Source organism: Podarcis filfolensis (genome assembly GCF_964270895.1).
Source record: "Podarcis filfolensis genome assembly, chromosome: 15".
Classification (NCBI taxonomy): Eukaryota; Metazoa; Chordata; class Lepidosauria; order Squamata; family Lacertidae; genus Podarcis; species Podarcis filfolensis.
Genome location: NC_139618.1, coordinates 25337480 through 25354719, shown reverse-complemented (window position 1 = coordinate 25354719; position 17240 = coordinate 25337480). Strand labels below are relative to the sequence as shown.

The following is a 17240-nucleotide window of genomic DNA, read 5'->3' as shown; positions in this document are numbered from 1 at the left end:
CTAAACATAGCACAAGGTCTCCTGAGGTGGTGAGGGTCTCTGCTGATGTTTTGGTGCCAGGCGCCATTTTGAATCAAGATGGTGGACAAAACCATGGTTTTGCTCATTATTTTGTGGTGTCACAAGTCAAAACTCACTATTTTTAGTAGTAGTCTTTTTAGTAGTAGTACTAGTTTTTTAGAATACCCAGGCAGTGCAGGGCATTTCCCACTAATAAAAGAGCTGAGAGCCAGTGTGGTGTAGTGGTTAAGAGCGGTAGTCTCGTAATCTGGGGAACTGGGTTCGCGTCTCCGCTCCTTCACATGCAGCTGCTGGGTGACCTTGGGCCAGTCACACTTCTCTAAAGTCTCTCAGCCTCACCCACCTCACAGAGTGTTTGTTGTGGGGGAGGAAGGGAAAGGAGAATGTTAGCCACCTTGAGACTCCTTAAAGGGAGTGAAAGGCAGGATATCAAATCCAAACTCTTCTTCTTCTTCTAAAAATAGTAACAGTAGTAGTAGTAGTAGTAGATGACACACTGCAACATTTTGTTGTAGGTCATTATTCTACATTATCACCGTCTCGGGAAATATGGGCCAGGAAAATCAAAGGATGAGTGCCCCCAGTGCCCCAAGCAAAAAGAAGATAAAATGTCAAAGGTGCAGAAGAATCAGTTAGCTTTCTGAGAAGCCCAAACATTTTGCTTCATGAGACGATCTCTCAGGGGACAACTGAACCAGTTTATTGAGAGGAACTGCTTAAGCAGGATGTCACACCATCTGATAAATGGTAGCTATGGCCCGCTACTGCTGAAGGCAGATTCAGATGTTGCCATAGCACAACCACTAAGACCAACAAACAACTCGCAGTTCCGGTTGTCCGGTTGCTGCTGCAAATAATCCAACAAGGAAACGACGCAAGACGGGTTTACACCCACTCATTCAAAGCCCTGTGGCTTTGTCTTCCTGACGATAGGCTCTTTTCAGTAGCAGCGACACTTGCATAACATCCAAGAGTGCTCTCAACAATCAAAACATCAAAAGCGAAAAGCAACTCAGGTCCCATTAACAAGTGCACATTTAAAGCAATGTTATATCAGCATGAAAAGCCAAGGCTTACCCCAAAATATCCTGGGGACAATAGTTTATGAGTGCTGGAAGTTGCTAGGAGTTCCCTATTTCCTACACAGAGCAGTTCCCAGAGTGGTTTGACAATCAATCCTCCTTCTCCGGAACTCTGAGAATTGTAACTCTAGGCTCACCCATGTCTAGAAAGTCGTAGCAGTTTTCCAAGGAACTGCTGTTTGGGGCATGGAGGCGAACAAGAGAGATTGCCATGCCGGGGAGACTTCAGTCCCCTCACCATCTACAGCCACCCTGTCCCTCCTTGAATCTCCTGAACCTCACCATCAGCCAGCCCCAGCAGTTGAGACCGGCAATAGTCTTGTGACTGCATCTTCATCCAATCTACATCTGCTGGCTGCAGCACCAGCGACAAAGCAGAGACTGGGGACTCAGCTACACAGCTGCAAATAAAACGTTTTAAATGTGTTATAAAGAGTGGTTCGCGACTGGACTTAACTGTCAGGGGCCCTTTACCTTTTTAAAGTGCAATATACAAATATGACACTAATTGGAGATAGTGAGCTACGCAAAATTCAATATATTTTTCAAAACGTTTGAAAATAAAGCATTTTCACAGCATTTTTTATGTGTGTAGATTCCACCTGGGCTCTGCTACAATCGTTTTAACCGTTTTTAATACATGTAGGGTTTTCGTTGTTGTCGTTGTTCTGAAGAGAAACCAGAGTATTGGGTTTTTGGGTGGTTCTTTGTAATTATTGAGGGAGGGGAGATATGTCTGGAAGCAGAGGAGCTGGGGAGAGCAGAGGGTGGCCAATAACAGTGGTTCAAAGGAGGAGGCGGTATGGTGTGGGAGGTGGGACAGGCGGGGTAAGGGGCACATGGCACAGGCATTGATTGATTGATTGATTGATTGATTGATTGAATTTGTATACCTCCCTTCATCCAAAGATCCCAGGGTGGTTCACAACCCGAAAATACAAAATGAAAACACAAAAGGTAGTAGCAAAACAAACCAATAACACCCAAATGCCCTGACACATTCAAAAGACCATAGAATGTTAATCAGCCAAATGCCTGGTTGAAGTTTCTCCTGCTGCCTAAAGATATGTAATGAAGGCGCCAGGTGAGTCTCCTTGGGGAGAGCATTTCACAAGCAGGGAGCCACCGCAGAAAAGGCCCTTTCCTGTGTGCCACCCTCTGGACTTCTTGCAGAGGAGGCACATGAAGAAGGGCCTCAGATGATGATTCCAGGGTCCGGGTCAGCTAGAATTTCTGAACTGCCTTCAGAGGCAGCCCTACATATAACACATTGCAGTAATCTAACCTAGAGATTACCAGAGGACAGTTAGTGACTGTGCTGTGTGCCAGCCGCCCCTCCTCCAACCTGGGGAACTGTGGTTGTCCTATCAGCCAGCCCTCCAGTCTGTGGCTGCTGTTGCTAAATGCTAGGCTGTCTCTGACTTTATGACTACCATGACGACCATGGGGCTGTCCCAACATTTCACTGGCTCAACGCATGTGGCAGGAAGAGAGTGATCTAAAAGTGGGAGATATTGACATCAATCCCTTGTAATGGTCAGATTGTTTCCTGTTGAGATGTAGGCTTTCAACACCTTTTCGCCTCTGCAGAGGTGGAGAACCTATGAAGATGCTCCATCCTTGGAGGCTGATTGATCCCAATGGGTTTCCAGATGGCTCTGGCGGGTTTTTGGCTGATATGACTGGCACTACTGTCAAATCCCTGGCCAACCTCTGGAACACCCAAATGGCCCGGGCCGTTGACATGATCTCCCGCATTGTGAAGCCTGCTTGGATCCCTGGTATACCCCTTGAGCTTAAAGCAAGGTAACAAGCTAGGAGGCAGCTTGAATGTGAGTGGAGGGAAACTCCAGTCAAAGGCAATCAAACACTCGTCATCGAGTCTACCTAGTGGCAAGGAAGGCTGCAACGAAGGTATTGCATCCGGGTCATGCAAGACCTCTTACACTCTGGCCCAAAGGAGGTTGCAGAACTGACACTAGCTCACAATGACTAGTTTGCAAAGCATTTTGAGGATAAAATTGCTTGCATCTGCCGGGACGTTGACTCAACCGTTACAGCAGATGAATCTTGAGAGGTGTCCAGAGCACTGTCTAGTCCTGTTGTGTAGGATGAGTTTCAGTTGGTAAGGTGCGAGGATGTGGACAAGGTGCTTGGATCAGTCAGGGCGACCACTTGCGCTATAGACCAGTTGTTCCCAACCTGTTTTTTGGCCATGGCCCACCTAAGCATCTCTAAAATCCTGACGCCCCCACCCCTGTGGCATATAATTCTTATTATTGAAAAAGTGAAGTCCTATTCACATGGAGGAAGCCTAAAAGGCCATTAACTGTTAATAACTCATTCTCAAATTGCCCCCCTTAAAAATCAAATTGTCCCCCTGTGGGGTGTGTGTCCCATGTTGGGAGCCATGGTTCTAGACCAGGGGTCAGCAACCTTTTTCAGCCGTGGGCCGGTCCACCGTCCCTCAGACCATGTCATGGGCCGGACTATATTTTGGAGGGAAAAAATGAACGAACTCCTATGCCCCACAAATAACCCAGAGATGCATTTTAAATACAGTGGTACCTGGGGTTACATACGCTTCAGGTTACATACGCTTCAGGTTACAGACTCTGCTAACCCAGAAATAGTGCTTCAGGTTAAAAACTTTGCTTCAGAATGAGAACAGAAATTGTGCTCGGGCGGCGTGGCAGCAGCAGGAAGCCCCATTAGCTAAAGTGGTGCTTCAGGTTAAGAACAGTTTCAGGTTAAGTACGGACCTCTGGAACGAATTAAGTACTTAACCCAAGGTACCACTGTAAAAGCACACATTCTACTCATGTAAAAACACCAGGCAGGCCCCACAAATAACCCAGAGATGCATTTTAAATAAAAGGACACATTCTACTCATGTAAAAACATGCAGATTCCTGGTCCGTCCACAGGCCAGATTTAGAAGGCGATTGGGCCGCATCTGGACCCCGGGCCTTAGTTTGCCTACCCCTGCTCTAGACCCATAAAAAAATAAATAAATAAATAAAATAAACCCCTCAGAACATGAACCATTGTAATATATAGATGATAAATAACAGAATATCTTGGGAAAGAATTAGGAAAGCAAAAAATAATAATAAGGCACTGTGTGTAAAATAACAAAATGAGAAACTATTATGAGAATAATCAGAAGTTTATTTTATTTTATTCCATCTTTCATTCTTCTCTTTCTTCTTCTTTTTCTGTAAAGTATGCGTATGTAGTTTGTATATACTGTGTTATTGTGTATTGTTGTGTAAGTTAATGTTGATTGTTTAATAAAGATTCTTTAAAGAAAAAAGAACATGAGCTGGTGATTGCTGCAATTGCTAACCCAGCCACATTTGTGGAATACTGGCCCAAGATGCCCCGGTCCTAATGGGAGCTATTTTTAAAGCAGGGCAATTGGTGTTTTGATCCCAGGGCATTTTTTCCCCATCTGGTTCTACTCTGTGCTTATGGAATCTGGGACTTTCCCTCCGTGATTGACCTTAGTTATTTGTACTCCTTTGCATCTTCCACCTTCTCTCTGAATCATTTGCAATTGAGCAAAACAAGCTGATGCATAAATCAGGGCAGGAGGCTGAGGGAATCATTCCTGCCCTCAATGCCTGGAAGGCAAAGCATGGGTAATATTCCTGGCTGCTTAAGAACTGGAATGTAGAAGCAACAGGAATGGTGGATTGCAGAGCAGCCTTTAAGTGGGCAAGATGCCTGCAAATGCATTCCCTGAGCTCTTGCCTCACCTGTGATTTGGCAATCGGCTTTCGGCTACGGCTGTCATGGTGGAGAGCAGGGACTCATCTCTGTGTCATGAACTGGCCTTTGGCAGAGGTTGGGGGTATCTGAAGGATGAATAGGATGGAAAGTCACCAATTATGTAAAGAAGCCCAGCGGAGGAGTTAATCATCTACCTCAAAGGAAGGGAGGGGGTGAAGGGTGTAATTAAGTCTGGGATGAAGTCATGGAAAAGTTCCTGATCTTTTGGACAGGCTTCCCACTAGGACCTTCTGGGGATGGATGTCTAGAAATCCACTGTGGAATTTTAGTTCTCGTTTTAGCTTTAGTTTTCAAGGCTATATTGGTTTTTGAGAAGGCCTCAGTGCCACACGCATGGTGCCACAGTGGGCTCAAACCAACTGCTGCTGTTTTGGGTCTGAGCTGCTGGGAGCTCATGGAAATTTCACCCAGAGTTCCAGCTCTCAGCAGGAAGCTGTCAGCAATAGAACTGTTGACCAGATGTGTGGCGTTTGTTATGGAAGTAGATGGGAGGCAGAGGAGAAGGTCATGAAAGGGAGGAGCCATATTTCTCCAGAGGAGAGCGTGTTAGCTGGATGCACTCTGGGTCAGCACGTCCCAGGCTGCGTACACACAGCCCCCCTCCACAAAGAATGCTGGGAACTGTAGTTTGTTAAGTGTGTGGGGATTATAGCTCTGTGAGAGGAAAATTACAGTTCCCATGTGCTTTAAATGCACAGTGCCTCTGCATCTTCAGTGTGCTAAAAACTGGGCTCCTGGTACAAAGTAGGAATGAAGTCCAGTGCTTTGCGGTCTTCAGATGTGCCCGTAAATGTCATCTTCCCTGTTTTCCTCTGGAGGGAATCCTTTTTGTAAGAAGGCCACTGCTGTGACATTACCTGTGCTGGAACTTCTAAAAACAAAGACAACCTCCTATTCTCTTCTTCAAAACTATTATATTCCATCCAGTGCTTTTTTTTCCTAAAAAAATGTTTAGGGGTACTCTCATTTTGACTCAAGAAAACAACCATTTTATAGTTCAAATCGGGGGAAATTAATACAGTAAATGGACAAAAGTACAAAGATTCACAAAATGTTTAGGGGTATGCGTACCCCTGCATACCCCCAGAAAACAGCACTGATTCCATCACAAGCAAATGAATATAAATGAAGTTTACTAAACCTCATAATCTAAACCTGTTTTATGTCCTTCTTTTGTGATCGTTTCCCTCCTCCCTTAAGTAAATAATGAAGATAATAGCACTGACCTTCCTTACAAGGTTGTTGTATGACGAAAAGATAACACATGTGGCATTCCTTTGGAATGCCCTGAATATCTAGATTGTTGTAGCCCAAGTTAGTCAGAGTAGACCCATTGAAATTACCGTAATAAGCATGACTAACTTAGGTCCATTAATTTCAGTTGCTCTACTCTGCGTAGAACTTAGTTTCATGCAACAGTATGTGTGTGTGTGTGTGTGTGTGTGTGTGTGTGTGTGTAATTGTTAGCAAAACAACAAAATAATAATAATAACAAATAATAAATTTTATTTATACCCCGCCCTCCCCAGCCAAGACCGGGCTCAGGGCAGCTAACACCCAATATAAAAACAATTGATTGAAATACAACTTAAAAACAAGATTAAAAGCAATTTTTTCCTTCCTCTTTTTCACTTCCAAAAGACTTCAGGTGATGGGAGCTTGATATTAAAACAGATCACTGAGAAAATGCAAAAAAAAATGGGGGTTGGTGTCAGCGGGTCTTTTTAATTTAGCAGTTTCTCCCTGGAAAAGGAATATCTGGATTCAATGACCAGAGTGTGGGGGATGCAGACTGGTATTTTGATGCCAACTTTCAGGCATCAAAAGAGCACCCATTTTCCTCTTCCCACAACAAAGACCCACCTGGTTACCTGGTATCTCCCACCCCCATCCATTCCTAGGACTGGCTCTTGAGACATGGCATGCAAAGACAGGATCACACATGCCCACATACATTTCTAGTGAGACACCAGGAGCAGAAGCCTCCCTGCTCCTAGTTGGTTTGCGAATCTCTTTTCCCCACCCCCTTACTCCAGACAGGCCATTCAGATGCTGAGGTGCAGAGGCAGGTAAAGAGGAGGGAGGGCAAATGCCAAAATGTGTCACCCTGTGAAACTTCCCACTGATGAGGGTGTGGAAGGAAGGTAATTTGCATCTGTCTGGCAGTATAAATAGCCCTGTGAGTTATGGTCCCTCTCCAGATCTCAGGTACAACAAGGCAGGCAGGTCCTGGAGAGAAATCAGAGAGGAGAAGAAAAACCCAACCTGATCATGCCTAGCTTCAAGTCCACCATGTTGCAGCTTGTCTTCCTTGGGGCACTGTTTGTTTCGCCTGCTTATCTTCAGCAGGCACCTTGTGATATCGTCAAGAAGACCGTTACGCGGGGCGCTTACAAGCTGAACGTGGAACCTGCTTATTTCAAACCAAGTGCCATCTACACAGGTAAGTTGCACTTTGTCTCCAGGGCTGCTGTCGCGTCTTGGCATTCCTGTTTGTGTGTTCAGAGCTAACCTGCCTTTGGCCATCTTTGGGATCCAAAGGGTGTTCTGCCATTTTGGGGCACCCTTGCCTTGTGGACCCAGTCTCACCACCAGCCCGTGAATGCAGGGCTTGTTGAGATTTTAAGCTAGCCTTGCTGCAGTGACCTAGAGAAGCTCAGAAAAGACATGGGATGGAAGATACGGTATTTGTGGGGTTTGATGCACAGTCTAATGGGATGACCAAAACCAAAAGAACAAGGAAGGGGGAGCCAATGTGGTGTCCTCCAGATTTTGGACTACATATGCCTTCATCTCTGTGCTGGCTGGGTCTGTTGGGATCTGAAGTCCAGCAACATCTGGAATGCAACCCATTGGTTAACAGTGTGTTAGGCGATCTATTCTTTCTAGAGGCATTGTGGTTGATGTCAGATACAGAAAGAGCAACTCTGAAGTAGCCTGTGCTGAAGTAGTCAGTGCTGGGCAAAAGGGTGTGAATCTGCCAGCCATGGAGCTGATGGATGGGCTTGGATCTATGCCACTATCTCTTGGCCACAGTCTCCCATCTGTAAAATGGGGCCATAATGGCCTATTTCACAGGTTTGTTGCAAAGCAGGAAGAGGTGGTTTATTAAGGTCTTTGCACAGAAAAAAACTGCAGTAATAGTAGTAGTAGTATAGTAGTAATATTGTAAAGCTCTTATCAGTCTGTCACTAAACTGTAATGCAAAGGTCCTACGGGTTTCAACTAAAAAAGGACCCAATCTTCCTTTGGTAGAAATGGTGGACTTTAAATTTTATAATAAATGAATAATTTTTAAATGAATACCAAATGAATACCCAGAAGGACAAAATGATATGAAAGCAGCACAGATTATATTGGAAGGGAACAAAATATTGATTCACACCACTTGAGAATCAGGCCTAACATATTCAGTATTAATTTTCTTAGTGCCGAAAGAGTTTCCCCAATTTTGATCATGCATCTCTTGCACAATGACTACTGTGCCATTTAACCTCATAGACTGAGCTGCCCTAACAAGGATTTGACCCACAGCTCCACCCAGGGTGGAACACGGTGTGTCACCCTTGCCATTTCCAAATATTATTTTTAGTCCCTGTGTGGGATGACGACGCCCCAGTTTTTATCTTCCCCAAATGAAAGCTTGCTGTTCACTAATGAAGCCCAAATTTAATAAGCTGCATTGCAAGCGGCTGTGGGACAGCCTCTTCTTGAGACATCTAGGCTAGCCAGTTTCCCTGGTCCAGCAAGATGAAGGAAGGCATGAAAAGGTTAGCTGTCCGTGGCTGCAATGAGGGTCACACATTTCAGCGCAAGAACATCTAGCAGCCAAGTCCAGATCTCTGACAAGGGCAGCAGTTTTCAAATATCCGATTGTCACCTCCCTTTTATCCTCACAACAACCCTGTGAGGTAGTCTAGGCTGAGAGAAAACGACTGGTCCAAGGTCATCCAAGGAGCTTCATGTCTGAGTGGTGATTTGATCCTTGGTCTCTGTCTACGCTGAACTGGCTCTCTTATGCCAGTCTCCATACACCAGGAGGTTTAGAGTTGGGGGTCTCGAATGAAGAATATGGCGCGTAGGCAAGCAGAAACCTAGTGCCTTTTTTTTCCCCTTTAGAAAAGTATATCATATGCTCAGATTTCCTGTTCCTGCTTCTTTTCTAATGAAATGGTATATTGTATTTACACTCATTCCCCTCAATGTCACAAGCTGCCTCAAGCTTAGGAGAGGCAAGATTTAAAACAAAAACAAAACACCACATTTTGAATAAATTTAGTCAAAAGATTCAGATGGCTTCTAGGCTCCATGAATTCTAACCATCTAAATCACAACACACAAAGCTATGGAAATAATAATAAATCAACAGCAATGATAAGAAGAACTTAAAGCTGTTTGTGTGCGTTATCTCGCTGTAATCCTTCCAATGCAACCCTGTTAAGATAAGTCAGTTTTATTGCACCCATACTGCAGATAGGGAAACTGATGCTTAAGAGGGGCTTTGCCTAAGGCCACATGAGACAAAGGATTTGGATTTCCCCAGATCACCATTGCTACACACAGCAGCTGCTGTTAGTCTTCGCTTTTTTGTACAAATGGTGCCACAACAGCACATCCCACAATGATGCAGAGATTTTGCCTTTCTGTAGTTTCTTGGTTTCCTTTGGCCCTGCTGTGGGCTTTCTGGATTTTTTCTCCCACCATCACATCAAGGTCTTTCCTCCCTCTGCCCCCCATCCCTGTGTTTCCCAGTAAAAAATGTGATTTCTCCCACTCTCTCTGCAGTCACCATTACTGGGATTGACAACAGCACTTCCGTCATCCTGCAAGCCGTGCCGTCTGAAGACGGCTCCAGCGGTCTGTGGGAAAGTGAAAACAAACCGATCAGCTGCAGTGGCGTCGAGAATCTAGTGGAGAAAAACGTCTCCAGCGGCAACAGCACCCGAACTCGCTGGACGGCCCCCAATGCCAACATGGAATCTGTGCTCATAAAGTAAGAATCCTGACCACTGGGCCTTTTCTGCACCGAAGAGTCCCTGCCCCAAGGGGTCTACAGCCTCACACTACCAACGAATGTATTGTTTCTCAATACAGTTGTCTCTTGAATTACCACAGAGCAGCTTAGGGTTCCTAAAATGGCGTCGGCGTTGAGAGACAGTGACATAGATGCAGGAATTTTTCTCCCTCCCCAAAAAGCTTGGACAAATTTGTGGTCTATTTAGCACTTTCAGCCCCTAAACAAAAGCTCCATGTGTAAAGGGAAGGTCCCTGTGGACAGGAAATGTCGGATAATGGCCATGGCCTTCATGCCTGACATGTGAGCTTCTCACAGATAGTGGGGTGGCTTCTTCTGCAAGGCCAAAAGGCACTAAATATGCCAATCTAAGTTAGAACTGAATTTTAACGGAAGGGTGAGACTGGGGGAACTAATCAGAGCAATTATTTGATAGATAGTTGGGTGGGTGGGTGGGTGGATGTGTGTAAGCGATAACAGTGGCAGAACTTGCTTATTTCTCCTATGAGAAGACATCAAAATTTATTACTTAAATCAAGAAGGCTGAATTATCCGTAATTTTTTGAATTGTCTGGTTTTTCCTTTGAGGGGAGGGCTTATATTATCCTCTGCTTTCATAAGAACTGTCTCACAGCAAATCAAACCACTGGTCTATCTAGTTTAGTGTTGCTTACCCAGACTGGCAGCGGCTGTAAAGAGTTTAAGACAGGAGACCTGTACCAGGCCTACCTGGAGCTGCTGGGGACTGCACCTGGGAGTCCTTCTGCTTTAGGCAAAGGGTTTGTGGAGAGGTTGCAACACTTCTAGACACAAAGCCTGATGTTTCCATGCTGGCAGGGAGAGCTGTGTGACTCCTAAGTGCAAAACGTAAGACATAAATTTACGGCACAAAATGTGGTTTTGTGTAACGAGGCACTGCTTTATCCAAAGGGGCATATATCAGCCTGCCACCTCATGCCTGTCTGATGGATATGCTTGCTTTAATTTATATTGAGTGTTCTATAGCAAAGCTTAAGATTCATTTCCCCCTTTTTTTGCAATGATCACCAAGAAATGCCAATTGGCTGAAGAAAGATCATATGCAGATAAATTACACTAGCAATAACTATCCATATCTCCTATTCTTGCTCTTAAAAGTTATCAGCATAGTTGCACAGGCACAAATGAAAAGGAAGCTCTTATTTTTGTTCTCCAAATGCCAGCTAAAATGGGGTTCGGGCATCACTGCATCCCCTCCCCCATTTTTAACAGAAGTGCTGTTTGGCTTCCACCATTCATGATTCTCATTTTCTGTTTGTTTCCCAACAGGTCTTTTGTCATCTTTGCCAACGGAACAACCCTGCTGCAAACTCAGACCCTGGCAAGAGGTAATTTTGTGAGAAAACAAGGGTCTCCCTCCAGGGCCAGTCTGTCGGGAATTGTAAATGGGTAGAGTGCGGTTGCGTTCAGATCCTGTTTGAAGGCTTCCCAAAAGAGAACACATTTTGTTGGCTGCTGTGAGAGCAGGATACTGATGGGCCAATGGCCTGATCCAGCAGAGCTCTTCTTATGTAACATCCAAAGCAACCTCTCTCTCAACCCCACCCTCTCTCTTCCATCCAAACAATGGGGTGGGGGGAGAGGTGGCTACTATTGGCTAACATAGCCCAACTTCAATCTCAGTCTCAGGGCAATTCCTTCAAACATTTGCAGGAGGGGAAGTTGATGCAATTCCTGTTTAGCCAGTGGGAAACAACCTAGGAAGTTGTCTTATACTGTCAGACCACCAGTATTATCTGCGCCAGGCTTCCCCCAAAATTTTAGGCTGCTGAGCTGGCTATTACACTGCTGAATATCACTCTTTTGGAATTTGCAGGTGGGCAGAGTGCTGATTTGCTCCTGCATACCTTTCAGGCTCCCTCCCCCCCACAAGTGTCTGGCTGGCCCCTGGGAGAACAGGGTGCTGGACTGGCTGGGCCACTGGCCTGATCCAGCAGGCTTGTGCATTCTCACATTCTGGGGCTGATAGGAGTTGTTGTCCAAAACACCTGGAGTCAAAAGTATCAGAAGGACACCAGGTTAGGGAAAGCTGATATACAGTGGTACCTTGGGTTAAGAACTTAATTCGTTCTGGAGGTCCGTTCTTAACCTGAAACTGTTCTTAACCTGAGGTACCAATTTAGCTAATGGGACCTCCCGCTGCCGCCACACAATTTCTGTTCTCAGCCTGAAGCAAAGTTCTTAACCTGAGGTACTATTTCTGGGTTAACTATATTCTGGGTAACCTGAAGTGTCTATAACCTGAAGCATCTGTAACCTGAGGTACCACTGTACACTGCTCTCACTGGCAAGGGCTCTCCAGGATTTCAGCCAGGCAGTATTTTCCCAGACCTGCCTGGAGAGGCTGGAAAGTGACCTTGGAAACCTTCTGCCTACAGAGCACTGAGCCACTTCCCTTCCTGCCGCCTCAGGCCTTGATTTATGTGAGGGCTTTGAACTCAGGCCTTCCCCCCACCCCAGTCCACCTACAGATCCTTTTCTGCTAAGCCGCAACAGCTTGGCTAATCTGATTTGTTTCTTTCAGACACAACAACCACCAGCATCAGATCGGTGTCCTCCTCCGCCACCCCTCGCCTTGACACCAGCACCCCTGGTTCCCACAATCCGACGCATCACATCAACCCGACTGATGCCCACGTCCTCAACGCCTCCACCGTCCACCACCATAACTTCGCTTCCTCCCACCAGTGGACACAAGGTCCCAAAGGCTCGGCCTCTGCAGCTCAAGGCAGCTCCTTCCTCCTGGCATTCCTGCAGCTCCTCTCCATCTCCCTCGGCTTCAAGCTCCTCTCCTAAGCTGAATCCCGAATCCCCACAACAACGCTTTCCTCTCGTGCGTGGCCACCTTCCCTTCCAAACAGAACGTGAAGGGCGGGTGGCTGGTCTTCTCGAGAAGGAAATCCCTCCCTCCCTGCCTTCACCTGCAACTCTCTTTCCCCTCCACACCATTATGCATCTTTATTTGCACATTTATTTCATCAATCCCTAATATAGCCCAGCTGCTGACTTAGAAGATATGGCAGCAGGTAGCTGTACTGAGAGACGTCTAAAGAGAGAGGGCTCATGCCTTTAGGGGGCTGGGAGCAAGATCCAAACATTGTCTCTTCTTTATTTCTTTTTCCCTGCCTAGGGGACAAAAATATAATAATAAGCTAAATAATCAACAGACTTAACTCTGCCTGTTGCATATGGAACCAGTGCTGCTAAGATCTTCCATGGCAAGAGTAGGAATAGACCAGATATTTTAAGTTAATATTATTTTATCAGGCTCGGGAAAATGATGCAACCTTAGGAAAGGAAGCGTCTCAACAGTTTCTTCTGTGCATCCCACCTCCCCACTCCCCCCAAAAATTCTTCCAGTTCTCTGAAAGAGAAGTGCTAGGAAACTGGTCTCTATCCTTGGAGGATATTTGACTGGATGACACAGGCAGGATGGAAGGAAAGGCTGATCCATTGAGAATATCCACTATACACCACGAACAAAGGAAGCAGCATTTTGTACCTCCATGTAGTTCAAGAAGGCTGTTCCAAAATTCTGGCACCACACACATGCACACACCCCTTTCCCATATTTTATTTTCTGTGATAGAGGAAAGAAAACCCGGCGTTTCCATTTAAACACAGATCCGAATGCCCATGTGCCAAATTTGAAATTGCACCCTTTCTTCAGCTTCTGAAACAACCATCAGTAGACGTTATGCAGATTAAGGGAGGCCCCTTCATTTACTGTATATTATGAGCCCCCTGCTGGCAGGGCAACCCCCATGGACTGTAAAATATTTATTTGCTCTGAAATACTCGGATAACTCCTCTACTCCTTAAGAAGTGCTCACCCTACTGTCTCCATAGGTTGTGTGCAGAGACGAAAATGGGGTGAAGGATGAACCAAGACTATTGGTGGTTAATTGTGGGCTTCCACAGAAATATAGGCTGGGTTTGCTGCCAGTGGCTTTTGTTACAGACTGTGTTTCCTCAGGGAAATGTATTTTGGAAATGTATTGTATTTGAAAGACCCTGGTTCAATAAAACTGCTTCCTAATGTCCTATATAAAACTGTGGCCTTCTTTTGGGGGTGTTGCGGGGGTGGGGAGAGGGTAGTGAGTGAGGAATGGACAACTGAGCAAAGGGTTAGAAAAGGAGCACATTAGTGGCTCAATTTCAACTGGTTTATATACTTCTCAAGGTCATGAGCAAAAGTCTCTGAAAGAACAAGGTTAAATCCTCCCTTTTTACTTATGCCAGCGTTAAAAGTCACAGCCATGACTTTTTGGAATGGGTTTTTTTCCCCTGCCCCCTGGGCAAATGCTGCCTCTTTTGCTGTAACAACCTTTCCAAGCCAGTTTCAGCCAGGAAACCGACCTCCCCTCCCCTGCTTTATGTTGACATTCGTTTGAGGCTGCAGAATAACAACGGGATTTATTGGTGCCGCGGGACGCCTGATCCATTTTAATGAGGACTAGGATATTGCAGATCACTTGGGGTGCTAAAAGAAGTGAACACAATTATACCCTTTTCATTCAGCGGCACATTGGCAAACGGGAGTTGTTACCCTGTGTACTTTAGAAACAGCAAGAGGATCCAACTGGTCAAAACTCTGTATAGTTCACCAGAAAAAAATAATGCTGTGGTACAGGGGAGGTCAGCAGCAAAAATGAGGCCAAGTGCCTCTTGGTGGTGTGGAAATGGTCTCACATGTTAGATTTCTGAAAGGAAAAGCATGATATATTTTAATACTCCCAGACATACTTTTTGGGATTGATTCCATTGGTTTTGATGGAGTTAATTTTCAAGTAAGCACACTTAGGATTGATTGTGGAGTCCTTTGCCAACCTGGCACTGATGTAAAAATTGGGGTTTAGCTTTTGCTGCCCATCTCCCCATGGGACTCTGAGTCCCCTAAGTTCAAGATCAGTCAGAGAAGAATGGATGGAGGCAGGATCCAGTGGAAAGCAAGGCAGATATTTATTTTTCTGTTGCAAGAGTTCCCTCCTTGCCTTCCAAGGAGGGAGAGACCCTGACCAAATGTGAGCAGGAACCTTTAAAGACTTTTGACATTGCCCAACCCCCTTCGCCAAAGGCCACCCCAAAATCAACATACATACATCATAGCAGGCAGTCTACAGCAGAAATTCTGTCTGCCAGGATAATGGTCACTGATTGCATTAACTGGGCAGCCTGGCCATTCCTTTATGATGGTTAATACTTTAGTTCCTGAATTCAGGTCACAGGCTCACCCTAAAAAGGTAAAGGGACCCCTGACCATTAGGTCAAGTCGTGGCCGACTCTGGGGTTGCAGCGCTCATCTCGCTTTATTGGCCAAGGGAGCCAGTGTACAGCTTCCGGGTCATGAGGCCAGCATGACTAAGCCGCTTCTGGTGAACCAGAGAAGCGCACGGTAACGCCGTTTACCTTCCCGCCGGAGCGGTACCTATTTATCTACTTGCACTTTGACATGCTTTCGAACTGCTAGGTTGGTATTCATACACAAATATGCCCTTAAAACAGGATTTGTAAGCAAAAAGACAATGGGAAGGCTTTCCCCATTTGCCTCCCTTACTGCAGAGGAGTATTAGAGGTCATTGGGAGAGTCGAAATGGCTTCAGGATTGCTCTCCTGCTCAGACACATGGTTCATATATTAAGATATGTGTGCATTTGTTGTATATTTGAGACCTTGGAATTCTTGTAACAGCGCCCTCCTGATATTTGTGGACTGCACCGCCACCCTTGCAGCATGCACTGGCTGGGGCTGATGGGAATTGTAGTCCAGCATGGCAAAAGTTGGATTAGGATGGGGAAACTCTCTGGAAATGTGAAAAATGGCAATCCTTCAAGTAACCACAGAGGCTCAAGTGACAAGCTACTCCTCTGGTATGGGAGTCTTGCCTGCTCCCTTCCCTAGTCTGGACAATGCTCACCCAGCCTCCCCAGCCCCCCGAGTCCCACATGGATGGAGGACGCCTCCTGGAAGCCTACAAGCAGGTCACAAAGGCAAGAGCCCTCTTCTGGCAACTGGAATTGGAAGGCTCTACTTGTCTATCATTACTAATAGAGACCGACAGACATCTTCTTTTTATTAATTTCTCTAATCCTCTTTTTTGAAATAAGATAACCTGTTTCATACTCTCATTGTGTGTTTTTGCCAGCCTGGATTGATTGATTGATTGATTGATTGATTGATTGATTGATTATTTCCACAACAAAAAAATGACAATATAAAAACACAGAATACATAATAAAAATAAAAACAATATCAGTCAGCCAAAGGCCTGGTTGAAGAGGAATGTTTTTGCCTGGCGCCTTAAGATGTATCATGAAGGGGCCAGGCGAACCTCTCTGGGGAGAGCATTCCACAAATGGGGAGCCACCACAGAAAAGGCCTGTTCTTGTGCTGCCGCCCTCTTGTGGAGGAGGCACATGAAGAAGGGCCTCAGCGGATGATCTCAGGGTCCAGGTGGGCTCATATGTAGAGAAGCAGTCCTTAAATATGAATTTGAAATCTGATAACGCCTCTTGCTTTTCGGGGTGGAAGACAGAGAGGGGTGTGCATAGAAATAAGTTTACTGAACAAAGGTAAACTTCACTAAGCCACCTGCTTTGCTCTGGCCTCGCCCAACACTGGCATGTGCCCCCCCTCAAAGGAAGTGAAGTGTGGCCCTCAGACTGGACTCTGGGCAAGGGAGGGCTTACTGGATGTGGTGTCACTCTGTATGGTAAAAGGGACAGAGAGTTAAACAACCCCAGACTCCTCCACAAAATCCTTGTGGTCATTTCCCAAAACAGGATAGATTTTTCTTTGATTGTGCCGCAGATAAAAAAGCACATCTTACTTGGAAATACCCAACAAGTCTTATGTCTGCACAGGATTGTAGCCCAAGTGAATTCACCATCCAGAACTGCAGCTTCTCACGGGTCCGCCTCTCTCAGGTGATGTTACTGGGCAGGTAAACAACAAGGGAAATTCCCAAAGGCTGGGATGCACAGAGGAGGTGCTGCTTTCTTTATCTTGCATTCCTATCAGGCGTCTTCAGCAGCACGCTCAGAAGTTAGTCAGCTGCTGTGGAGCTTCCCTCATCTTAGCTCAGGGTTACTCAACCAGGTGCTCTTGAGAGGCTATGGGTTCCAACTTCGATCATCCTGAAGGCTCCACTACACAATTTACTGAGCACTAGTGGAAAGTAGAATTCTAAGGAACCGCATTTAAAAAAAAAATCAGTACAATTTTGAAATCAGTGGTTAAAATCAGTGTGGTTCTGAAAAATTCAGCTGGCCAACTCAATTCAAAATGGC

General features: G+C 45.6%; 1 protein-coding gene across 1 annotated transcript; it reads left to right on the top strand.

Annotated features, from left to right (window-relative positions):
* The first annotated feature begins 7089 nt into the window (after positions 1-7089).
* Positions 7090-14004, top strand: LOC310750642 (uncharacterized protein). Its single transcript, XM_083589108.1, has 4 exons — positions 7090-7341; positions 9684-9891; positions 11221-11279; positions 12476-14004. Exons 1-4 carry the CDS (start codon positions 7170-7172, stop codon positions 12745-12747), a joined length of 711 nt encoding a protein of 236 aa, XP_083445234.1. The 5' UTR covers positions 7090-7169; the 3' UTR covers positions 12748-14004.
* Positions 14005-17240: the final 3236 nt, after the last annotated feature.